The sequence below is a fragment of the Sturnira hondurensis genome, unplaced genomic scaffold (assembly GCF_014824575.4).
Source record: "Sturnira hondurensis isolate 20B ecotype Veracruz unplaced genomic scaffold, ASM1482457v3 Scaffold0023817, whole genome shotgun sequence".
Lineage (NCBI taxonomy): Eukaryota > Metazoa > Chordata > Mammalia > Chiroptera > Phyllostomidae > Sturnira > Sturnira hondurensis.
The window spans coordinates 14008399-14034169 of record NW_028096448.1 but is presented as its reverse complement, the minus strand read 5'-3'; the positions used below and the strand labels follow the sequence as shown (position 1 = coordinate 14034169).

At 43.4% G+C, this 25771-nt stretch overlaps 1 protein-coding gene across 1 annotated transcript in view; it reads left to right on the top strand.

Annotated features, from left to right (window-relative positions):
- Positions 1-25771, top strand: part of WWOX (WW domain containing oxidoreductase) — a 903955-nt gene that overhangs the window by 26609 nt on the left and 851575 nt on the right. Inside the window, exon 5 of the mRNA XM_037037874.1 lies at positions 24089-24195. Within this exon, the coding sequence (XP_036893769.1) occupies positions 24089-24195 (107 nt within the window). The remainder of the gene's footprint in view (positions 1-24088; positions 24196-25771) is intronic.

The window sequence follows — 25771 nt, the reverse complement described above, 5'->3', positions numbered from 1 at the left end:
AAGAAGTTTTCGCTTGTAGTGTAGATTCATGTCCGTAATAGGCCGGTGGACTCCCAGGGCACGCTGGAAAAGCACTCTGTGTCCTGTGTGTGCGACTTGGCATTCACTCCTGCTTCTCTCACTGTAGAACTAACTCACTGGAGCTAGTCTTAATCGTGTGACTTGTGAAATTTTTCAGGTCTTGGGGACAAAAACCTACTAATGTGCTATTATACCATATCTGTTTATAAGTCCTAAAACAGTTTGAAGTGTGTGGCTGTACTCCTTATAAATTAGAGAGACTGGGGAAACATAGAGCTTTTTACTCTAATGAGAGACTTCCGAGCACAGACTGGTTCATTAGCATAGAAAGAGATGTTGGGGTTTGCAGCGCCCAGCGATTGACACACTTTCCCCTTCCCACGTACAAGCTAATTGAGAAATAGGACAAATGGCAAGGCAAATGGAAGGCTAGAACATCACCAGAACAGCTGATCAAGTTGGTATTGGAGAATATGGTTTATATCTGTGGACTGGTGGGCTTTCTAATTCTGAACCCCAGAATTAGGCTAATGGGCTGGTGCTGGTCCCTCCGACTCCTCCTCCAGGGGCAGCATGCCCCGTCCCGTGCAGCATGTCCTACCCAGCAGTGCACAGCCCAGCTGGGGGCTGCTGTCTCTGTGAGGGGAGCCCAGGCAGGGCCCAGTGTGGCCTGTCCGAACTGGTAGGTTGCCTACTCACCTAGGTTGTACCGCCTCCACAGGAAGGAATAAATGAGGGGAAGACGGAGGGACCAGGGATGGGGGGTGTTCACACACATGGAGACACATCCAAGGGGAAAGCTGCCCCCACTTCCAGCCTGCCACCCCCAACAGTAAAAAAAAAAAAAGAGAAGTGTGTTTAAAATGATTAAGCCTTGGGAAAATTAAATTATAACATAAATGTTTGTCTACTGTTGACTACATAGGTTTTAGACTTTGAATCCATCCTTTTCTTGATAACTAGACACACTTGTTTTCTCTTTTTTTGCTTTAATGCTTTCCGACTTGATCACTCGGGGACAATGGACTGTATCCTTAGTCCCCAAGTGTCCACTTCTTCACCTGTGAAGTGGGCTCCATGATGCCAGCCTCAAAGAGCTGTGAGAATTCACTGAGCTGAAATGAAAGCGCTACCCTGGTATCTGTCACCTCGTATTGCTCACCCACGAGTTGCCTTATCTATTGTTCTCTTCCCAGGACTGAGTTGTAAGTTTATCTTCTTAACTTTTTATTGCAAAGAATTTTGCATGTATGCCAACACAGAGATTTTTTTTTCTTAAGAGGTAAGGTGAAACTGGTTTAAGATGCACCCTTGTATGGAACAGGGAATAAACATCAAGTTTAAGTCTGTGAACCAACCTGCTGAGGGACAGCTCCGCAATTGTCTCAGTCTCTGTTCCACTTGGAGAGTTGGAGGAATACCGTAGTTCTGTGTGCCCCACTGGGCTAGCATCCACACTGTTAACAGAACAGACCGTCTACAGCGGGTCTGCCCTTCCCATAGTGCGGGGACTTCATGAACAGCGCAAGAGGAAGTGAGAGTCGCAGAGCAGGTCCGTGAGCCCATGGGAAAGGGGGAGGGCGCCTCGCTCAGCAGAAGTGGGGATTCTTTTGAACAGACCGTCTTTCTAAATGGCTGCAAGATGAATGTTGCGAGATGAACGTTGTCCAGAAAGTGGTCGTTGGACCGCCAGCTGAATGGCTCCCTCCACATGTTCGGGCACGCTGCTGGTCGGCAGTGCGGAGGGAGAACCGCAAATGCCGCCCAGCAGCCCACTCCCGACTACGCCAGGGCAGCTTTGCCGACAGCACAGTGTGCCTTTGAATGATTCTGTCTTCGATGAAATATTTCTCATTAATTTTATTAAATTTACTTCTCATATTAAGACCCGTGCTATTATACTTGCCAATGGATGTTTGTAATATGCATCTAATGTGTTTTATTTTTCTATAATGCTTAATTAGAACTCAGTTGAGTGGTAAAGATATGCATGATACAGTTAGCGCAAACCAGGAGGGAAGGAGGATAAGACTGAATGAGTCTGGCACTGCTGGGGACCCAAGTGCAGGAGTTCTTAAGGGTGTTGGTCTGCCTACCTTTGACCTGTGAGGATGAGGAACAGCTGAGAAAGTAAATGTCTCAGGGTTTAACTAAACTTTTCCAAGAAATAGAGAGATATGGCAAGAATGCATATCTCTTGATCGAGTACTTTAAAAAATTATTTTCCCCCTGTATGATAATAAGATGCATTTGGGGGAGCCCACTCTGAGAAGCCAGCAGGCGTCTGCCTGACTTCAGTAGCAATCACCCAACTGCCATAGACCATAATCAAGCTCGTGAAAACCATGTGCTCCAGGCCGCGGGAGAGCAGGAGTGAAGGGTTTAATGTGCCACTCCACGGATGTGAAAGGGGAGCAAATGTCGAAAACGGGGCTTTGGGATTGCAGTCATCATTTGGCATCTCTGTCACCTACAGCTGCTCAGAAGAAGTGTTTATCATGCCACTTTTCTCACAACCCTCAACATTTGCAAAAATAAAGCCTCCACTGTAGACAAACCGTTCATACCTTTGGTTGAAACTTTCCTGGCTTGTTGTAAAGAAAGGTGAACCGTCCCAGTGATAAGACTACGGCTAGAAACAGTGTTCATTTCTGGACAGAGCACAGACAAGCTAAGGGCTGGCAAAGTCCCCAAGTTGTCTCCTAGGAGCATGCATTAGTTAAGTGGTGGAAGAAAATGTCTACATGAGCTACTTGCAATAGCCCTCCAGGAAAGAGAGAGAGAGAGACAGAGTGAGAGGGGGAGAGAGGGAGAGAGGGTGAGAGAGAGAGGGAGAGAGGGTGAGAGAGAGAGAGAGAGAGAGAGCGAGCGAGCGCGCGAGCTGCCTTACCAAGGGGCAGAACCTGGACCAATGGACAGAATTCAGCAAGCAAGCAGGAGTCAGCTGATTAGAATGGAGGGAAAAACTTTTCTAATGATTCATGTTTACAAAAACTGAGCTTGTAAGTTTTCCATCCTCAAAGTGTTTTAAGAGGCTTTGTGTTTCCCCCCAAGCAGAATGTGAGGCAGAGACTTATTTGCAGAGAATTTGGGATGTGACTTCAGAGAACATTGAGTGAGGGATGGGAGGATCACACAGGATGTGTCCGCAGTGCTCAGTTCCAAGGGACTTCTGGAGGATCCCTGTGAAGTGTGTCTCAGAGCTGCCTGCCTGCGGATGAAGGGGGAATGCACTTACCTATTGTCTGCCATCCCCATCAGGTCAGGGGAGCCCCACAGGTATTCACACCTCAGCATGTTGCGGTTGCACGTGTATGAGTCTCAAGCAGGTTTCTGCAGGTATCCCATGCTGCAGTGCCAAAGAAACCATGATGGGAAGGAATGGAGGGATTCACACTGCAGCCCCAGATGGGGCTGTCTGACTGCATTTGTGTGAAGTTGCTGGAAAGCTACATTGAGAACGAGGGGTTGCAGCCATAGCTGGAGAAGGATGGGGCTGGGAGAATTTAAATGTGTGTGACAGGGCCCAGTACAGTCTACCCCTTGCACCACCACTCGGGTCTCTTGTGCCCTGATAAGGATAGTCCATCATTTAAAGTTCCCCTTCAGTAAAGGTTTGAAGACTGTCAGGAACAAAAATCAGCCTCAGCTTGTGATGAGTTCAGGGGCTTGAACCGTATTTGCTGTTGTATCAGTTTTCTCCAACTGCCGTAACAAACTACCACAAACTGGGCGACTTGAGCAGAAATTTATCATTTCCGAGTTCTGAGGCAGGAATGCAAAGGTAAGGGGCTCCCTCTGGAGCCGGTGGGGGTTTCTGGCAGGCTCACACAGTTCCTGCCTGGGGCAGCAGTTCCGGTCTCCTCCTCTGTCTTCACGGGGCTGTGCCCTGGGGGCATTTCACACTCTCTTCCCTCCGGGTGTCTGTCTCTGTCCCAATTGTCCCCCTTTATAGGGACATCGGTCACATCGGATTAGAGCCGACATAACGAAGGCCCTAATTTCCAAATATAGCCACGTCCCAACATTCTGGAGTTTAAGGCTTAAAGATTTTTCAGTGACACAATTCAACTTCTAAGAACCATACTGTGAAAGAGGGATTGCTTTCTGTTTGGATGCTGACCCAAATGAACAGCAGTCACTCAGTAAGTCCTTCTTTTAACACGTACTTATTGTTATTGAGCACCTCCTGTGTGCCCAGCGCTGTTCCAGGGGCTCGGGCTACAGCAGGGAACCAAGTAGTCCTACCTCTGTGGACCTTATTTTCACGCGGAGAATACTTTTTGGAAGTAGTTGCTCTTTTGTCCTGCTTTTATAACCCGTGTCAAGGACCAATTGCCTGCTTCTCAGTAACAGAACAGGCTGCCGTGAGTAAGTGAGTTCCCAGCACAGGGGAGTTTCAGCGGTCTGAGTGTCCAGGGCGCTGCAGAGGTAATTTCAGTGCCCAGCGGCTCTGGGCTGGCCGCGGTTACGTCCCATCCTGACCCCGAGATGGGGCATTGCCTGGAGGGACTGGTTCTGAGGCTGTTCTGTTAAGTACACAATACTTGGCTTCTTCCCGTTTATCTTTCAGAGGCACAAACAAAATGTTTTCACAGCTTTCTGCTTAGAAAAAAATATTTCAGGTCACTGGATTTTAACCTTTTAAAAAAAAATTCTGTTCGTCTTTGAGAATGACATGGAACCCCTGGCCCCTTTCCATAGGGGGAAAAATAAATGTATTCATAGCCAGGCATTTCTGTGCAGTGTTGGGGGTGGGGTAGAAGACAGTCTGTGGTCACTGAATGAAGAAATCCAGATACTCTTTGGGAATTGTGATCATTAGTAGCAGTTAAATACATATACTCACTCTAGAGAGTCCTTTCCTTAAAAAAATCACTGAATTGAATAGAATCAATAAAAAACATGGCTAGAGACATTGATGTTAACTTTTTATTGTACTGGCGATTATCTGCTGCAAATTTATCAGCATGTGATACTAAAGTAATATTGATTTCAGAATTACCCTTTGCTAAACAATGGAAATTTCCTAAATAACTGGCAGGTAATAAAAAAAAATTCAGTTACTGACAGCCTGTCATAGTTGAATCTAAAACCTAGGGGCAAAATACATATATTCTATGTAGTTTCCATTTCTAGACCCTGGGTTTCTAAATTCTTCCTTATAAAACTTTAAATTTCTTTTTTTTTGTGAGAGATGTGACCCTCTCATTATTGATTTTCTTTTTTCTGTCATGTCTTAATAGATTTGATTTTCACACTGAAAGTAATTATTAAAATTTCTTCTTTGGTGGTCAGCGAGTAGAATTTATTTGTGAAAACTAGAAAGTTTTGACATTAGAATGAATTGAACATCCAGGACCTGACATTTAGTGTCTTATTCATGGAAGGTGCATGGCGAATGTTTATGGGGTTGAATTCAGGGTTCGCAGCCCTCCTGATAGCTTTTAAAAGTGTAACAGTTACTGCCTCCGTGGAACTAGAACTTACTCAAATATTACGTGATGAAAAGCTAATGTTCGTTTCCTAAAACAAAACTGTGCGGCAGTGTGTTGGAGCCACAGGGGCCCCCCAACCAAATGTTGAGTAAATGCAATGAAAACATTGGTGAAACATCATCCCGCTGCTGAAGGACTCGCAAGCCAGACGCCCCGTCGCAGCCGGGGGTTCAAAGACAGTCGGGTGGTTGGCCTCACATTGTTCACCACGGCTCCGAGTACTTCCCTGGCACTCCAGAAAAGCACTGTTTGCTAAGCCTTGCATATAGAGCATTGCTTGAAGTCAAGATTAAGGGTGAATCATTTTAAATGAAGCCTTTTCCATGAGACACAGTATTGTGCTGCTTTCCACAGAAAGATGTAATCAATGCTGTTGACTATAATGGAGGTTTGCATTTTTCTAATTTCTTATTTAGGCTGATCTGAGCAAAGATGTTCAAATTTCCATTTACTTAAACAAGATGGAGTTCTTGCTACGCTGAAGGAATATTTTTAGCTTGGTAATTTACTTAGAAACTGCCTTATTCAATATTTGATGTTAAATTTGAACTAAAACACATAGCATCAGATGACATGGGTTCTTACATTAACATTTTGTTGGATTGGAAACAGAATCAACACATTAGTCATCTTAATTCATTTACGTTGGCGTTCTCTAGAATCCTGGGATCCAAAAACAACACATTGGTCAATTTTACACAAAGGGAGAGGCAGGGTGTAGTTTATAGTTATAGGTCCAGCTTTGCAGTGAAAAGCCAGTGATGCAGTTACAGTAAGTTGCATGACATTCAGGGTGAAACAAACAGTGTCATAAGATTTTGATGCAAATTGAATGCTTTAAAAATTTCTTTTGTATCTGTTTTAACGAGATTCTCTTTATAGATGCTTTCATAGAATCATGTAAACTGTCTAAAATTAAATTTGCCGCGGTGGTTTATCCACATGGTTTCTTGACCTGGCTGTTGTTATTATTAACATTTTCTTTCATAGAAAATCTACAGGTCAAGGTCCCCTTCATGTCTTCCCATGCTTTGTTCCTGTTTGGCTTCAGGTCAGCTTAAAATTGAATGTTAAAAGTGCATTATTTATTCCAGGGTTCAGCAAACTATGGTGCATGGGCCAAGTCCAGCCTTCCTATGTTTATTTTTGTAAATAAAGTTTTATTGGAACACTGCAACATCCACTCATTTACTTGTCTGTAGTTGCTTTCATGTTATTTTAACACAGCGGAATTGAGTGGTTGTGACTGAAACCATATGGCCTGCAAAGCTCATAATATTTAATATCTGACCTTTTACAGAACCAGTTTGCCAATCCGTGGCTTATTCTATTAACACATGTTTCCCATGTAGGGATTCTGGTGGCAAAATTTCACAGTTGTTGAGAAAATAAAGCTCACCTCTCCTAAAGAATTGGTAGGCTTTCCTTCCTTTGATAAAGAAGGCATTGCACTGAGTTTTATTTCCCTTCTTTACCTTGGTTGCCAGGAAGCTCAGAATTAACATTTAAGTGCTCAAGTAAGTAACCAGCTTACTTCGGAGTCTTTGTAGACCACTTGTTGTTTTCTTTTCCTAGTGTGGGCATACATTTTTACTTTTTGAAAAATATCAACTTTTCAGGGTATGTCAACATTTTACTTGAAAACCCATCCATTTTACTTGTACACATGGATGACTATTGGCATGTGCATGTAGCCAGGTAAACCACCAGCCCCATCTAGATACAGAACATTGACATCCCTGCAGAAATTGTTCTGCTGCCTTTTTCGCAGGCAGTTTGTTAATCTCCTCCCTCCCCCATCTGGCTCTAGGCAACCACTGATTTCATGTTATTTTTAATTACTGTGTTGCATGTGGGTGTTTCTTCTATACTGCTTTACATACATTCTGGAAGGAGCCAGGACCCCAATTATTAACTGTTGAACAGCGTAGTTACTAGAGAAGCTAAGTTTCACTTATTCTATTTAGTCTTTTGTACAGATTTTTAGATTTCCATAGAATTTAAGATATAAATCACATGGACAAGATTTTAGCAAATGTGTTAATCAGAAGCCTAATGAATTGAGAACTTGCTACTTGCCAAGAACTCTACAAGTTATCTCATTTGATTCTCCTAATAGTCCTGTGAGAATACATTTTCATATTCCCCTTGTACAGATGAAAGAAACTGAGGTTCACAGAAGCTGAGTATGTGGGTTTCCTGAGGATGCTGTAACAAAGTACCACAGAAGTTTACTGTCTCTCAGTTTTGGAGAACAGAAGTCCAAAATCAAGGCGCTGGCAGGGTTGGTTCTGTCTGAGGGCTGGAGGGAAGGATCTGGGCCAGGCGGCCTTTGGTTTGTAGACAGATGGCTGTCTTCCTGTTTACATGGTGGTCTCCTCATTTGTAGGCTGTGTTCCAATTTCCCCTTTTTATAAGGACCCAAGTCATATGGTATTAGGGCTCAGCACAGTAACCTTGCTTTAACATAAGTACCTCTGCAAAGACCCTGTCTCCAGAGAAGGTCACTTTCTCAGGTACTGGATCTTCAGACTCCAACATAGGCATTTGAGGTGGGGGACAGGATTCAACCGAGAACATTCAGCATCCTTCTCAAAGCACAGAGCTTACCAGGAAGTGGAAGAGGCCGGATTCTAACTCAGGTCTTTCGGCCTCCTACTAGGGTGCTAGGAAGAGGGGGTGTGCCAAGGGAAGTGAGTCAACATTCAGAGAGAAAACGACTGGCTTTGCCAGAGAGGGAACTCTGAGAGGTTTTATAGGGTCAGACCTTGAAGTTCACTTTGTACTCTTTTGAACTTACTAGGTATTTGACCTTGGCTTTTCTGATCCTCAGTTTTTTTTATCTGCTCAATAGGGATAATAGCATCATATGCCCACAGTGTGGGGGCTTAAATGGGATTGTGATATAAAAGTAGTGTATCCATAGGAAGCATCCTACAACATGTGTTGTTAGAGAAGGTGAGTTCTGGGCTTGGAATGACCAGAGAACCTTCACCTTGAACAAGCATCTGAGCTCCCTACTGGGCTTATTAGCACACAGATTGGTGGGCCTGACACCCAGAGCCTCTGATTCAGCAGGTCTGGGGTGGGGCCCAAGAATGTGCATTTTTTTCCTTTTTTAAAAATATATTTTATTGATTATGCTATCACAGTTGTCTCATTCTCCCCCTCTATTCTCCTCCACCCTGCACACCCCCTCCCACCTGCATTCCCCCCTTTAGTTCACGTCCATGGGTCCATATAAGTTCTGTGGCTTCTACATTTCCTATACTATTCTAAACATCCCCCTGTCTATTTTCTACCTACCATTTATGCTACTTATTCCCTGTACCTTTTCTTCCTCTCTCCCCCTTCCACTCCCCCCTGATAACCCTCCATGTGATCTCCATTTCTGTGATTCTGTTTCTGTTCTAGTTGTTTGCTTAGTTTGTTTTTGTTTTTGGTTGGTTGTTAATAACTGTAAGTTTGTTGCCATTTTACTGTTCATATTTTTGATCTTCTTTTTCTTAGATAAGTCCGTTTAACATTTTATATAACAAGGGCTGGGTGATAATGAACTCCTTTAACTTGACCTTATCTGGGAAGCACTTTATCTGCCCTCCATTCTAAGTGATGGCTTTGCTGGATAGAGTTATCTTGGATGTAGTCCTTGCCTTTCATGACTTTGAATACTTTCTAACCCCTTCTTGCCTGCAAGGTTTCTTTTGAGAAATTAGCTGACAGTCTTATGGGCACTCCTTTATAGGTAACTGTCCCCGTTTCTTTTGCTGCTTTTAAGATCCTTTCCTTATCTTTAATCTTGGCTAATGTAATTATGATGTGCCTTGGTGTGTTCCTCCTTGGATCCAACTTCTTTGGGACTCTCTGAGTTTCCTAGACTTCCTGGAAGTCTATTTCCTTCACCAGATTGGGGAAGTTCTCCTTCATTATGTTTTTGATTTCTTGCTCTTCTTCTTCTCCTTCTGGTACCCCTATGATTTGGATGTTTGAATGTTTAACGGTATCCTAGAGGTTCCTAAGCCCTTCTTCATTTTTTTGAATTCTTGTTTCTTCATTCTTTCTGGTTGAATGTTTATTTCTTCCTCCTCCAAACCATTCATTCAAGTCCCAGTTTCCTTCCCATCACTGTTGGTTCCCTGTACATTTTTCTTTATCTCACTTTTAATGGCCTTCATTTTTTCCTCTATTTTGCGACCATGGTCAACCAGTTCTGTGAGCTTCCTGATTACCAGTGTTTTGAACTATGCATCTGATAGGTTAGCTATCTCTTCATTGCTTAGTTGTATTTATTTTGGTCCCTTACTCTGTTCTTTTATTTGGGCCACTTTTTTTTTTTTTGGTCTCCATGCGTGTGCCTCTTACACAGTAAGAGGCAGAGCCTTAAGCATTCACCAGGGCGGGGCAACCCAGTTGCTGGGTTGTGACGCTATTGTGAGGCAGGGATCCGAGAGGGAATAACGGTGCTTGCTCTGCTCTCTGTCAGATTTCAGTCCCCTCTGCCTCTTCCCCCAAGCAAACTGGGCCCTTCTGGTGCTGGTTCCCCAGTGGGTGGGCTTGTGTACATTCTAGGACCCTGTGGGTCTCTTCAACGAACTCTCCTGTGAGGCTGGGAGTCTCTCCCGTGGCCGCCTCAACCCCCACAGGTGTTTTCAGTCAGAGGCTTTGAGGCTTTATTTCTCCGAGATGGGACTCTGGGTTGTGTGGTCTGTCTCACTCCCCAGTTGTTCCACCTGGTTTATCTGCATGTGAATGTGGGACCACCCACTCCATCAGCCACGGCCTGGATGGGTCTGCCAGCCGCTGCCTTGCCCGCCCCGGTCCTCCAGCCGCCGCCTCACTGTGAGTCCTCTCCGCCCGTCTTCACCCCTCCTACTGGTCTGGATGAATGTGTCTTCTTTAACTCCTTGGCTGTTGGACTTCCATACAGTTTGATTTTATGTCAGTTCTGGTTGTTTTTTGTTTTTAAATTGTTGCTGGCCTTCTCTTGGTTGTACGAGGGGAAATAGTGTGTCTCCCTACGCCTCCGTCTTGGCAAGAGGTCCCAGAAGGTGCATTTCTAACAAGTTCCCAGGCAATGTCGCCACTGTTTGGGTGGCAAAGAACTAGACGTCGCTTCACTGGCAGGTGTTTTTCTACTTCTTAGGAGAAACCCCAACAAGGCATTAGATTTCCGACAGAAGTCTCATCTACTCCACCTCAGTTATTTGCCTCTTTTAGGAGTGACTTGAATACTTCTACCCTACTCAGGGGACGTTGCCGTTTCTCCTTTTTGAGCAAGCTGATCTGGTCAAAAGCACCAGTGTATCGGTCTGCTCAGATTACTATTAAAAACTACCGTAGACTGTGGAGTTTAAACAGAAATTTATTCCTCGCAGTTCCAGAGGCTGGGAGTCCAAGACCAAGGTGTCGGCAGGGTTGGCTTCTCCCGAGGCCTGTTTGCTCTGCTGGTGCGCTCTGCTTACTGTGCCTCCCACGGGCTCTCTTCTGTGGGCACAAATCCCTGGTGTCTCTCTTCCTATAAGAACGCAAGTCCCATTGGATTAGGGCCCCACCCTAATGACTTCATTTAACCTTTTGTTTTAATTTAACTTTTACTTTTCAATTAAAATTTACATTCCATGTTATTTTGTGTTAGTTTCAGGTCTACAGCATAGCGTGTGCATTCAGGTGTACAGTCATGTACTTTACAAAGTGTTCCTCCGATATTTCAAGGACCCACCCACCTGGCGCTATACAAAATTATTACCATATTATTGACTGTATTTCCTATGCTGTGTTTTATATCCCCGTGATTATTTTATAGCTACCAATTTGTACTTCTTAATCCCATCACCTTTTTCACCCAGCCCCTTAATTCCACTCCTCTCTGGCATCCATCATTTCATGCTTTTCTGTGTTTATGAGTCCGCTTCCGTTTTGTTGGTTCATTTTCATTGAGCCTTAACAACCTCCTTCAAGGCTTATTGTCAAAACACTCACATCAGGGGTTAGGACTCAATATGAATTTTAAGAAGACACAATTCAATCCATAACAATCAGTATAATTCCTAATCTGGCTTTGCTCTAAGAAATTTCTTAGGTTTCGTATTTATTTCCTGTTCTGTATCTGTCTTAAAGCACTGAAGAAAATCTGGTCTACCTTATCCTAACAAAGCCGTTGAAACATTATGTGCTTGAGGGGCAGGCTGCAGGTTTGAGCCAAATAAAAAATCCAGTGGAGAAGCCTCCTCAAGCCATCTAATCTGGGACGGAGAATCTCCATTAGAATCTTTTATGGCTACTCCCCAATTGCACAGGCTCCCACAGCTGAGGGCTGAGACCCTCCAGGCACACAGCTTGAATTGAAGCTCTGTGCAAGCTGGAGTCCTCTGTCAGGGCTGAACTGAGGGCTCTCTCCCTCCTCTTTGAGTGGAGTCCTAACTGGGCACATTACCTGTGTGGGGACTCCTACTGGGGCTCTCTCGCCCAGAGGCAGCAGCTGCGTGGCGGGAGCCAAACACAACTTTACATCTGGCTGAGTCTCCAGGAGGCAGGCAAAATCGGCCTCGCCTGGCAGGCGTCCTGCACTTCCCTGACACTCATGCCAAGCAGGTGCTTGATCACAGCCGAAGGTTAGATTACACGTTTCCTGAAAGGTGTAGATTTTAAAATTGCTATGTTTCACCAGTTCCTCATCATGCTCTTCTGAAACAAAATGTTATCAAACTAAAAACTAAAATCTTCCTCTCTACTCCTCCTAAGCCAGTCTGATTTTGTTTAGGAGAGTTTCTTTAGCAAGTTGGAGGTCCCTCGGGGACCCAGGCCTGTAATCACTGAGTGTGTATACCAAGGCCTCAGCTAGTAATGATTCTCTGTGCCTCGTCTGTGCATCTGGCCTGTGGAAGAAGGAAGTGAAGACTTTGCTTTACTGCTTCTTCCGAAAGCCAGTGTTACAGGTACCTTCACCCAGGATGGCTACGGACATTACAAGGGAATGCAGCAGAAGCAGCAAGTTAGGTCTGTTTTGATGTTGCTGCTCTTCTTAGAGTTTTTAGAGAATTGTAGTCACTCACTAAATATTTCTTCAGCTGAATTGGAAAAAGGTGGTTTAGATTCCAATATGGCATGATCTAGGGGTGATAACTAAATTACCAATAGCTCCAATGCTGAGCTTATTTTAAAAATATATATAGGTACAGATGATTAATGTGTAGAAAACTGTAAGTTAGGGTTGTATTTGGTGGGATTTTTGTTAATTATAAATGGAAAAAGTTTGACATTTTATTTAGAAATGTTAATTTCCAATTATGCAAAAATCTCATAATTTTATAATCAGTGTTACATGCTCTTACTTATCACTACACAAATTTGTATTACTCTAATGATTATGAAACTAAATTTTATTAAAATTGTATAAATACTGGGGCCTTCTTTAAATGAAAATCACATTTTAGAAGCTTTCCTGTAATCCATGACCTTTCTTCCCCCCACCCTCCCTCCCTCTTCCATTCCTTCCTCCCTCCCTCCCTCCCTCCCTCCCTCCCTCTTTCCCTCCTTCCCTCCTTCTTTCTTTTTTCCATCACTAACCCTGAAAACTCACCTCAGGGGTTCATTGCCATCCCTGTTTACGTACAAAGAAACTGAAGTATCCAGAGTTTAGATGACTTGACCAGTATAGTAATTGGCAGAGCCTGGGTTTGAACCCAGGTTACAGGTCACAAGCCTAAATTATCTTTTAAAATTTTTTAAATTACTTTTTAAATTTTATTTAGCTTTGAAAAATATATTTTTAAGTTGAATTGAGATGGTGTCAGTGTCAGTGTTTGCATTTTAAAAGGGCAGAACAACAGCCGAAACACACGTGGCCAAACCACGGGTTGACTTTATAAAACTAAATGTGATTACATTAAGTACATCCTGTGAGAGGGTGACCGGTTATACAGATTGCCAGGTATACTTTTGTCCTAATGACGGCAAGGTAAGGCTTATTCTTTAATGAGGTGTTTTGAGTTAAGCTCAATTTGCTTTCCAGTGCTTTCCATTTTGTCTTTTTATTGTACATTTTGGGCACATCTTTCATTCCAGTCATTATCTCCTCTTCACTAAATCCAGTTGCCGATTTTGTCGCCCAATAAACAGTCACTGATTTTAGGGCATGACCTATACAGAGCACAAGGTGAGTGGGGCTCCCCCCGGTGTCTGGCTTCGACGGCTGAATTTAAGTCGTCCTTCTGAGACGTTGCATCTTAGAAAGTTATACGTGGTGGGGAGTGAAAAGCCAATTTAGACACTTTAAAAGTGAGCCTTACACAATGCAATACTACTCGACTGAAAAAAAAGAAGAAAACGTTACCCTTCGCGGCAGCATGGATGGACCTGAAGAATGTTATGCTAAGTGAAATAAGCCAGTCAGAGAAAGACAAGTCTGTATGATTTCACTCATATGAATACAGTGAATAAACTGAACAAGCGAAATAGGGACCGACTCATAGATGGAGAACAGGCTGACAGCTCTGGGGTGGGGAGGTGGTTAGGGGGTGGAGAGGCCAAGGAAAGAGGACTCAGACATGGACAGCAGTGTGGTGATTGTGGGGGAGGGGAGTATGAGAGGGATAAATGGTGTTGGGGAAAATACAATAAAGATAAATTTAAAATAAAGTAAAATAAATTAAAAGTAAGCCTTAGAAAAGTGCTGAATTTTCCCAGCCTGCTGTTTTGAGTACCTCCACCTGACTTTGAGAACATGAAGAATTTAATCTTTTCAAGAGGCACAGTAATATACCACTTTTTTGAAAGGGGAGAGCCAAGGTTGGTTTAAAAAATGTGGGGGCCGGGGGGAGACTTGAATTAGAAAGGTGGTTGTATCCCCAACATCGCCGATACAGGGTGGAGCAGGGTTTTCATTTCTGGCAGCTCTCAAAGGGATGAGGAAGGTTTTGTTTCTTTTTAAACAGTCCCTTCCTAAGCACTTCTTAACTGACAGGAGTGGAAAATACGTCGGGAGATCAGCTGATCCTGGCCCCACTGGCAATTAAGAAAGTAGGAGAATGGGGTCTCTTTTTGGACAGAGTGGGAGCAGCACCTTCGTGGTCACCCGTTTGCTCTAAATCAGAAAACCCCATCTCGAGCAGACGACCCAGCAAGGAGGCAGCGGTCCTGAAAGGAAATCCTGGCCCAGCTGTGAAAACAATGAGCTGCTCAGTAATCTAATACAGATTCAGAGCTGGGTTCTCTTCTCCTCTTGAACGGCTGTAAATTAATCCATCAAAGTAAAAAAGGCCTAACTTCAGGGTAAATCTTTCCACTTCTAAAAACCAGAAATACTTTGGTTCTTTTAGTAGATGCTGCTGTGAGTGTGGGACTCAAAGAGGTGACACCATGGATGCGCGTGTATGTGTGTGTGTGATTTGTTAGTTACAGGCTTGCTCTCCAAAGAGCCTTAGCTTGAGGCAAGTGCTGGGTTTGAAACTATAGAGCCATATTGTATTCTTCCCTTTGTTAATGCCAGTGAGTGAAGAATTTGCATCTTGTTGAGAGCCTTTAAAAGATGTAGTGGTCTCTATGTCCAATCAGCTGGATTTCAATTTTTTTTTTTTACCAAGAAGCCTTTGTTTTTGTTTCTTCTATTTCACCCTGTTTTAATTTTTCTTCCTGAGGCTTTGGGCCAAGTTTATAAAAGTGCCGTGTACATTTTGTTAAAGAGACCCAATATGGCATTCCTTTCTCCTTATTTGGAAAGGGGGGTTGCTCCTTATCTTTGACTTTAGTAAAGACATTCCTTGGAAGTTTGGCACTGAAGGCTTTTGGAAATTAAAGAAAAATTTGAGGAAAATTTGTAATGGCTACGGTGTTAAGATTGCCCCGTGTAAAATGACTTACCAGTGGAAAGTGTAGAGACAAGGTTAAATTGAGTCTGTACTTGTAAGTTATTGACCTTGGAGAATGCGGAGAGAAACTATTACTGTGGACTAGTTATCCACATGGAGGGCTTACACAGAGAGATGTTTGTGAAAGCAAAGGACGGTGCTGAGCCCTGTGATGAAATAAATATTAAATAAGAGAGAGGATAATGTGTTGCAGTTTGGGGAAAGATTCCATATACTAAGTACATTTACATCATTAAGTAGCTGAAGAGGCCTTGATACAAAGACTTGGAAAGGAAATAGGCATTGGTTGGCCCATACATTTGGACCATTTCTCTCTCTTTCAGCAGGACAACTGCTTAGTCTGTTTAAATTATACAAGTGCAAAAAATGTAAACGTACCCCATAAGAATCACAAAGGATATATATCAAATCCTGTAAGCCATATTTAACAGATACAGTTAGCAGACAGTTGGGCTGGTGAGCTGTGTTTCCAGTGTTTTTTCCTGCCCTGAAGGAGCTCTGAGTTTGTGCCTTTAACTGCACATGATGAGTGTGGTGGTTTAGGGCCTGGTTGGGGGATTACCTGCTGTGAACTCAGGCCACACCAGTTGGGGGTCTTCCTCCTTGCTTACCCTCTGATCCTGTGAATCCCTTAACCTCTGGGACTGTTGGTTTCCTCATAGAAGAAATGAGGACGATGACACTTCATAGGTTTTTTGTGATATGTGGCTTAGATAAGGTAATGTATTTCAGAAAGCACCTGACATAGGGCCCAACAGAAAACAGTGCCCCCGTGTCCTCCAACATACATTCCTTCGAAGGTCTTGTCTAAAAATCAGGATGCTTAGAAAATGTAGTATTTGGAATGGAAATAGGGTTTTTTCCATTCTCACATGCTCTCCTTTCTCTGTATTCACATTTATAAAGCTGTATAAATTATCAACTATCACTCAGTTTTTATTTGTAGTTTCCTTCTATAATAGGCATACAAGCGTGTGTTAAAAATTGAAACAGCATTGATGTTCTCAAATGCAAAATAAGTCTTTCTTGCCCAAGTAATCAGTGTTAACTTGTATTAAGCACATGCCCTTCCTACCTTTGTGTTTCAACAGTCGGATCCTGTCTGCATGCCGTTCCTTGCTTTGATATTTTCGTTCTCGATTAAGACGACGTGAAGATGTTTTCCTGTGTCTGCATCTTATGTCACCTCGTATTTTACACTGCAGCACAGTATTTTGTTCTATGTGTGCCATGTAATTTATTTAACCTCATTAATGGGCATTTAGGTTGATTCCAGGTTGTTGGCAAACAACACCTGTTGAATATTCTTCTCATATTTTTGCTCATGTGGGCACGTTTATTTGTAGGATAAATTTCTAAATGTGAAATAGCTGGATCAAGGGCTCGTCTATGTAAATTTGATAGATATAGCCCAATTGCCCCCAAAGATGTTGAGCCATTTTGTCATCTACCCTCCTCCTCCCTCCTGTTAACCTGTGTGGTTGTCTGGTTCCTGCATACCCTTTCCACCTGGGATACTGCTCGGTCTGGTTGCCCTAGCCCAGCCTGTCTTCACTGGGCTGACTAGATACATGTTGATTCTAATCATCAGGCCTTTTCCTGACTGTGATTCTGGGACTCTGCACTCGGGGCCCTGCGGTGTCACTGACTGCACTTGGGACTCTGCAGTGTCACTGGCAGGTCGGATGAGAACTTATTCAACCAGCTCAGTGGCAGCACGAGTAGGCAGCCTGGGGTCAGTCTCGCCTCTTGAGAGATCCTGGGCAGTCACTTGGAATTTATGATATAGCTTTACAAAACAGTTACATGCCCAAAGCATGTGATTGCAGCCTGGTGACATTTCAAAAAGATATTCCACAACAGCTGACCAGTCCTGCTTTTGTGTTTTCATCTCTTGGTATCTTTCTTTGGCATATATTTCTATTTGAGGCCTGTTTATGTTACCGGGAGGATTTAGGAACCTCTGTGTGGCACTTGTTGCTAGCTATACATAACACACACATTTAAAAGCAAGGCTGGTTATGACTTATTTTCCTCTGGAGAGACCTGTATAGTTTTGTGATTTCTTAAGAGTTGGCAGCTGTGGTTAGTGTTTAGTGAGCACAATTTATAATTCTTTGGACCTCAGAACCATGTGACTGAAATGGTGTGTAAGGTAAGTGTGATCGTTCAGGTAATTAAAGTGACTGTAGAAACAGCAGTGCAGATTAACTGGTTGTGACCTTTACTTGCGGTTGTAACAGATCACTTGTGGCAGTGACCTTACAGCGGTGGTGGTGGTATGTCCAAAACTCCACCTGAAGTGCCCTAGGAGGGTTAGATTTCCTAGCATGGTCAATGTCATGTCACCGAAATTTCATGAACATTAATCAGATCAATTTGGAAAGAAGAATATTTGTATTTACAGGAAAATGTAGGAGAAACTTGCATCCTTTAAGCTACTGGTTCAAGTAACTCAAAAATTGTCCCCAAATTTGAACTGTCCCCATATCTAACTCAGGACGGAAGACATTAAGCTGATCCTCTGGCTCTGTACACGAGGGCAGATCTCCAGTGAGGGAGGCGGCTTGTGCTGGGAGATTTTGCAGCTTGTTGGTTGGTTCCTAAAGATGCTTCAGTGATCCATACCTATAGAAGGCAGGCGGCAAGAGGGGCACCATTTCTGTGGCCTTTTTATTGTGTACAGTTACAAGCAACATTTGTCTCCAGTGTTTCACAATTATAAATTAATAATAATAACCCATTAGAAATTACGGCCATTGCAAGGCCCCAAACTCCTTTGGGCATCTTAATAAAAATGATAATTAAAACCATAATTTACAGTAAATGGGGACACAGCCCAAGTAAATCCACAATATGGAGAAAATTAAAAAACTCAGACCCGAAGGAAGCTTCCTGGCCCTAGGGAGAAAAATGGCCTCGCTCTCAGCTCCTGCTTCAGTGGGAGCCTTGTCACTAACTGCTGGGCCTGGGTTGTGTGTGTCGGAGATACTGGTGACTCTATCCCTGTCCATCCTGAGTAGCAGTATGTCTCACTGGGTGTGGCCACCGTCCCACCCCCCCACTACCTCACACATACCCCCTCTCCTGGCTTTGCATTTCTTGTCCGAGTTATCCATCACTACCCTCACCCGGGGCCCAGCTGGCGTCCTCGGAGACCTCGGGTACTCTCGCAAGTGCAGACTCAGACAGTCGTGAGGCTTTGTAGATCTCTGCTTCGCAAATGGTTTTCTAGTTTCCCTTCAGCTGTTCAGCACCACAGGGCACATCATGCCCTCCCGGTTGGTCACAAGGCTGCAGTGTCTTTAGTGAGTCCGTCCTCTACCTGACCACCAGAGGTAACTTAAATGGATAAAATAATAATAATAATTTGTAGTGCTACTCCCTGCCCAAGTTCTTTCGCACACTCACTGCCATGTGCAAAAGCACCAAGTTTTAGCGCGGTGTCCAGGGTTTCATCTCCCACTGTGTTTCCTGTTCCTCATTCACATGCGGCCCCTCGCTAACCCGTGACCTTGCTTTGTCGTGCACCTTGTCTTTACTGCTCGTCTGGTTCATTTCTGTGTCCTTTGGTCTCAGTGTATTTCTAGCTAGCACTCACTGGCATTTGGGGAATGCAAAGAAGAGCAAAGGAACTTGCACCACGTGTCCAAATTCCTGCAGATCCCTGAGTCCGCACCCTTGTGTTTCTCTGTGCAAAGCTGAGTGCTATTGCCAGGCCTTTGAGGCCCGGCCAGCACCCCGACCTCACGCTTTACAGCATGGGGTGTGACACGGCTTAAATGAAATCTCAAGCAGATCAGTGTGAGACATTTTTGAGATCCGACAGTTGGGATGTGAGCATTTTGATTGAGGCCGTTTTGTGGCGGGACCTGAGCCATCGTCTCTGGCAGAAATCTTCCAGAGAGTGTGCATCTGAGCATCAAAGGCCCGCAGTGGCCTGGCAGGGGTGTCAGCAGTGTGAGTGGTCCCTGTGGCCACCAGGGCAGTGCAGACCCCATCTCTAGCCTGTGGCAGCAAGGGGGCTCGGGAGCCCTGGTGGTAAGCTTTTTCAGAGAAGTTGAACATCTACTTTCGACTATGTAAGCTTCCTGAAGGAAGCTTACATTCTGGAAGGAAGGAAGGAAGGAAGGAAGGAAGGAAGGAAGGAAGGAAGGAAGGAAAGGGGAAGGGGAAGGGGAAGGGGAAGGGAAGGGAAGGGGAAGGGAAGGGAAGGGAAGGGAAGGAAAGGAAAGGAAAGGAAAGGAAAGGAAAGGAAAGGAAAGGAAAGGAAAGGAAAGGATGGAGGGAAACAGTGGATGGATCAAACGAAACAGGTCCATGGGCTTGATTTTCCTGTGATCACCATTCTAGAGACTGAAAACTAGTGTAGGAGAAGCAGGTATTTAATATTTTGGGGGGCATGTTTTCCTTTATGTGGTACTTTGATGTCTGTATGCAAAGGCTAAAGCCGAAGACTGGGAGATATTGAACCTCCATGGCCACTTAATTTTCCTGATCAAATCAGATGTAACAAGAGTTGAAAAACCAGTGCTGTCCATTGTTTTAAAATGTGTTTCTTTATTCTCTTTGTGTTATTAGCATTAAATATTCTTCAGAACACAGTCTTGCCACCTCTGTGCAGTTAAGTTGGCTCAATTTAAACATTGTCATACAGTTAGTTTTTTATAAGAGGGATCAGGTTATTAAATCTAGTAAACTACTACCTTCATTATTTTCCCTGGACTTTGGCCCTGTGCAGAATTGGCTTAGCATGACTACATTTAGCTAATGAAACCGGCTGCAGCTGTGGTATCACGGGAGTAAGGGATGCTGTTCTGGACGTGTCCAGGACTTGTGCAGTGGGTAGGGTAGCGTTATTAAACTTTTTTAAAAGTCCACACTCCAGAAATACAGGTTACTATAAAAATGCTATGGTCCTTCCTGGTAAGCCATCATCTTTTGAAATACCCATGCTTTGTTTTTTCTCCAAAGGCCATTGTAAAGCATGAGGAAATGGAATTGACTGTAGCAGCAGCTTGTAAGAGTAGCCTAGCAATACGTGAGGCATTGCCTAGGTAAAGGAAGATGGGAGGCCCACAGTGCAGTTTCCCAGGACGCAGGGCAGGTGGCTCAACCATGAGCATAGCCAGGAGTTATCTAAAGCAGACTGTGTGCCGACTGTGGCCACAGCCTGCTGCTGCCGTCACATCAGGCGTGTTCTTTCTGGCAATAAAAAGTCCTTTGTCAGAGGTTATTTTCTCAAGTGGGGTAACACAACTTAACAGGCTCATTCGGGAAAGTGAATTTTGATAGAAAAAAGGCCGTGATTTCCCCCCATAGATTTCTAGGTAGTGTCATTCAAAATGGCAGTGAGGTATCTTTGTAGGATTTTAATATTTATTCATTAGAAAGAAAGTTAGAGGGTCTTCAGAATTGTTGGAAACAATTTGGATTGTTTTAATATACCCCAGAATTGTAGCTCATTAATGACCTATAAGAACCATTCATTCCTTTGGCAGGTATTTATGGATCTGACTGGGCGTGAGTCCCTTGGGATAGAGGGATGAAAGGGCAAAGAGCTAAGGCGGTCACAGCTAACCTGGAAAACTAGATGAGCAAAGCCCTGCCCGGCCCTGCACGGTGTCGCTGCTCTTTCAGTCCGATAGAGCTGCGGCCGCTAACAAGTAACTAAGCCTTGTGTCCATGGGGACACAACCTTGTGTCCCTGCTCTGCGACATCCTTTTTCTTTTTATACTTCGATGAAAATTATTTCCAGTCAGATCTGGGTGTGTAAAGTCCTGGGATTGCAAGCGAAGTCGTTTTTGGCCCCTTCATGTCGCCTCCATTTGGCTGTCAGCCCTTCATTAGACCGATTGGTGCAGCCCATCAGTGGGCCAGATTTTGTCCCATGCGGTTTTGGAACAGTGGGGCGGCAAAACCTGGCCTATTCCTTCTCTCTCTTTCCCCAAATGAAGTAGGTATGCACCCTCTGCGCGCTGGTGATAAGGAGAGACATTGGCATCAGGGATCTAAGTGAGTGAGTTTCAATTATTGTCTTCTTGCCTCCTGGCTTGGAGATGTGGCTTTTAGCCCCTGCACTACGTGTACCAAAGAGGAGGCAAACAGACTTAGGTGTTGAGTAATTCAGATGTGAAATCTCTGGCTTGTTATTTTAATATCAGATTCAAGCATAGGACGTTATCTTTAGCCCAATGTCTTGAGCTACGGAACTTGGCATGATCTGACAAATGACTTAGGTTATCTCAACCATGAAATTCGAGTGTGTTCCAGTATTTAGACAAATGGAATGGGGCATCATGTAGCTAATTTTTAAAAAATTCTGGTTGATGTTAAAGCCAGTCAGCTCTTGGAAGCAGATCTAGGAGAGAATTTTAATTTTTAGTCCTAGAGATGGTAGTGTATTTCGTAGGTCATACAAATCGGAGAAGCAGTAAAAGACTTTACAGCAAGGATTTTGGAAAGAACTGGGGAGTAACACTGTTTTCCACCTACTAGGGGTTATGTTAGGCTCTTAGTGTATGTTTGTTACTTACCCTTCCATTTTTGGGAAAGAAAACTGAGTTTCTGATGGGTTAGAGACATAGCCTTAGATCCCATAACTTATAAATAGCTAGAGCTCGGATCAGCCCAAGTGTGTCAAAGTCCTGAGCTTGAATCTCCTGCTATGCTGTGCTAGCTTCCCTTGAGAACGAGTTTATGTAAATAGACTGGCCTCCATGCAGATTAGCTGTATGGAAGGGATAGGCATGAATGAACTGTGCTAGACTCATGTGACAGTCCCAGCAAGATAACAATACTTGGATTTTTCACACATATTAATATTATTTTGGGAACAAAAATTATGGTCATTTGACATGACTTCAGGTGAGTCGGACTGCTGCCTTTTCTGGTAAAATTGATTTCTTTGTGTTTGCAGTGTGCTCTATATCAGCTGTTGCCAAACTTTGGCACCAGGGACTGGTTTCATGGAAGACAAATTTTCACCTATATCTTAAATTTATTGGTGTAAAGTTGATCACCATATCTTCTTAAGGTCTCTTTTGGGTTTGTAGGATCTGTAGTGATGCCCCTTTGTCCATCCCGGATGTTGCCGGTTTGTGTGCGTTCTCTGAGCTGGTGTGCGCACCCCTACGCACTCCCTCTGTGAGTCTTGCTAGCCCTTTATCAATTTCTTTTGAAGGAAATGCCTCTGGCTTCTTGGTTTCTCTGTATCTTAAGATTGCTTTATTTTTATTAGTGTTTCCTTTTATTTTTAGTATATTCCTTCTACTTTCTTTAGGTTTCATCATCTGCTTTAAAGATTTTCTTACTTAACAGACACTTAGCTCATCTTCTGTTTTAATATACGTGTGTAAGGCTATAGATTGTCCTTTATTCATGGCTTTAGCTATGTCCCATGAGTTTTGATATGCAAAATTTTTGTAATCTTTCATTTTAAAATATTTTTAAATTTTCATTGCAGTGTTTTGAGTCATAATTCCTTATTTAGTTAATTAATTAGTTGGTTTTCAGTTAGGAAAATTTTCTAGGATCTTGTTATTGATTTATAGTATTATTCCACTTTGGTATAAAGTCATGCTTTAGTGTTAATCTTTTGAAGTGTGTTGAGACTTGCAAATTTTTGGCCCTGCATATGGTCAGTTTTGGTGAATATTCCTTAAGTACTTGAATGTACATTTTGCTATTGTGTTCAGTGTTTAGCATATTTAGTTATTTCCAGTATATCAACTGTGTAGGTTCAAATCTTCTTTATATTTCCTATTAACTTATTTTATATTATTGATATTAAAAATTCATCATTCTGATTATGAATTTTATTTATTTTCTTCTTTTAATTCTGTCAATTTTTGACAGAATACGTACACAGGTGTGTGAAAATTCAGAATTGTCACATATTCCTGGTGGATTAGAACTTAGTATTATGAAATATTCAACTTTTTCTCTCATATGACTTCTTTTGTTTCATGTTTGCATGGTTCATTCTTTCTCATTCTTTTACTTTTAACTTTCTTATTGTTGTGTTTAAGTATGCAAAACATAATACACACACTCTTGTAAGGAGCATAGTATTTGTGTGTTTTATCTAGTCTGACAATCTGTCTTTTGATTGCATTTTTTTTTTTTTGACACAACTCGTTGCATCCTGGACTCTGAACCTGGCTTCCCAGTCGGGCTCTTACTGGCTGAGTGGTGTAGCACAACCTCTTTTGCTTACTTATATATGCACGTGTATATATGTTATATATGTTTTGATGGCAGTTTTTAGTCCATTTATATTTAATGTAATTCCAGGTATATTTGGGTTTGGGGTTAAGTATAGCACCTTATTATCTACTTCACAAATAATAGAAGAGTGTGGCTTGGCCTTCACCCTGAAATCACTCTGTTTCTGGGGCAGGTTTTCTCAGCCTCAGCACAGTTGGTATTTTGGGCCAGATGACCATTTGTTGTGGGGGCTGTCCTGTGCATTGTGGGATATCTTGTAGCATACCTGGCCTTTATCCACTAGAAACCTATAGCATGCCATCCCAACTGTGGCCGCTGAAAATATCTCTAGAATTTTACAACTGTTCTGAGGGGAAACGTGCCCCTGGTGGGAACTCCCAGGGCAAAGTATGCAGTGCTTGCTACAGGCTGCGCATCATGACTCAGTGTTTTGTGTTTGTGTCTTCTAATGGTGACTTTCCTTTGAACCGTAGGCTTTGAAACTGCCAAGTCTTTTGCCCTCCACGGTGCTCACGTGATTCTGGCCTGTAGGAACTTGACGAGAGCCAATGAAGCTGTGTCGCGCATTTTAGGAGAATGGGTAAGCAAACACCTGACTCTTTTTTTAATTGCCACGTACACACGCTGGGGTAAACACATGGAAGTTTTAGTAGTGTGCATAAAGTTTTTCCTCTTAGAGTAATGTTTTCTTTATTTTTAAAGCCATATTCACTTTGTTTACTTAATGAAAAGGACAAGCAAACCTGTTATCATCCCCACATGTGTTTAAAGTTCACTGTCAGTGTCCTCTGCTTTATTAGTCAGAGGTTTGAGAATGTTCACTCATCTAGCTCATTTATTAAGAAAAATTAATGTGGTTAATGCCCCTGAACCCAACTAAGGTTGCTGGACTTACAGTGTTAGGTCTAGAAAGGAGCAGACTTTGACCCTGCCTCTGGCCTGCCCGCTTCACTTTTTTCTCTCTGTGCAGATGTTGGGATTGACATGTGTGTGCACGAATGTTCGTTGTGGGCTTGCAGTGCTCTTGGGGCTCAGGACAGAGCACTGAACAAAACAAAATCCCTACACCTTCTAGACCATAAAGGGATAATTGCTTTTCATGTTTCCTATAATGTAAAGTTGTTTTAGGTACAGTGCAAGACAATGAAGGAATGTGAGGGATAAGGAGGGACGGTGCGGACTCCTTCAGATTGGGTGGTCGTCAGAGACCCCTCTACAGCTGTGACATTTGATCGGAAACCTGGATGAAGTGAAGAAGTAAGCTGGGCCAGTGTCAGGGGAGAGAGTCTTTAAGCAGTGGGAGCAGCATGCGCAAAGGCACAGAGGCAGCAATNGTTAATGCCCCTGAACCCAACTAAGGTTGCTGGACTTACAGTGTTAGGTCTAGAAAGGAGCAGACTTTGACCCTGCCTCTGGCCTGCCCGCTTCACTTTTTTCTCTCTGTGCAGATGTTGGGATTGACATGTGTGTGCATGAATGTTCGTTGTGGGCTTGCAGTGCTCTTGGGGCTCAGGACAGAGCACTGAACAAAACAAAATCCCTACACCTTCTAGACCATAAAGGGATAATTGCTTTTCATGTTTCCTATAATGTAAAGTTGTTTTAGGTACAGTGCAAGACAATGAAGGAATGTGAGGGATAAGGAGGGATGGTGCGGACTCCTTCAGATTGGGTGGTCGTCAGAGACACCTCTACAGCTGTGACATTTGATCGGAAACCTGGATGAAGTGAAGAAGTAAGCTGGGCCAGTGTCAGGGGAGAGAGTCTTTAAGCAGTGGGAGCAGCATGCACAAAGACACAGAGGCAGCAACGCGCCTGGAGGACTCAAGGCCACGGTGGCTGGAGCCAATGGAAGGGGAGGGGGTTGCAGAGAGGTGCCAGGGGTGTCACGTGGAGCCTTGGAGACCAGGGTGTAGAAGTCACGAGAGGGTCTGAGCCAAGAGTGACACAGTCTGACTCTTTTTTTTTTTTTTTTTAGGATGATCACTAACTAAGCTTTGGTGTGAAGTGTAGACCACATCCATTATTCTGTTGTCATGTATTTACATTTTCACGAGGTGCACCACTGTCACAAGTACTGGGGCCTACTGTTAAGGAAAAACATATGTTCCCACGTCATTGTAGAACTTTTCAGCTTACAGTGGAAGACAGATTTA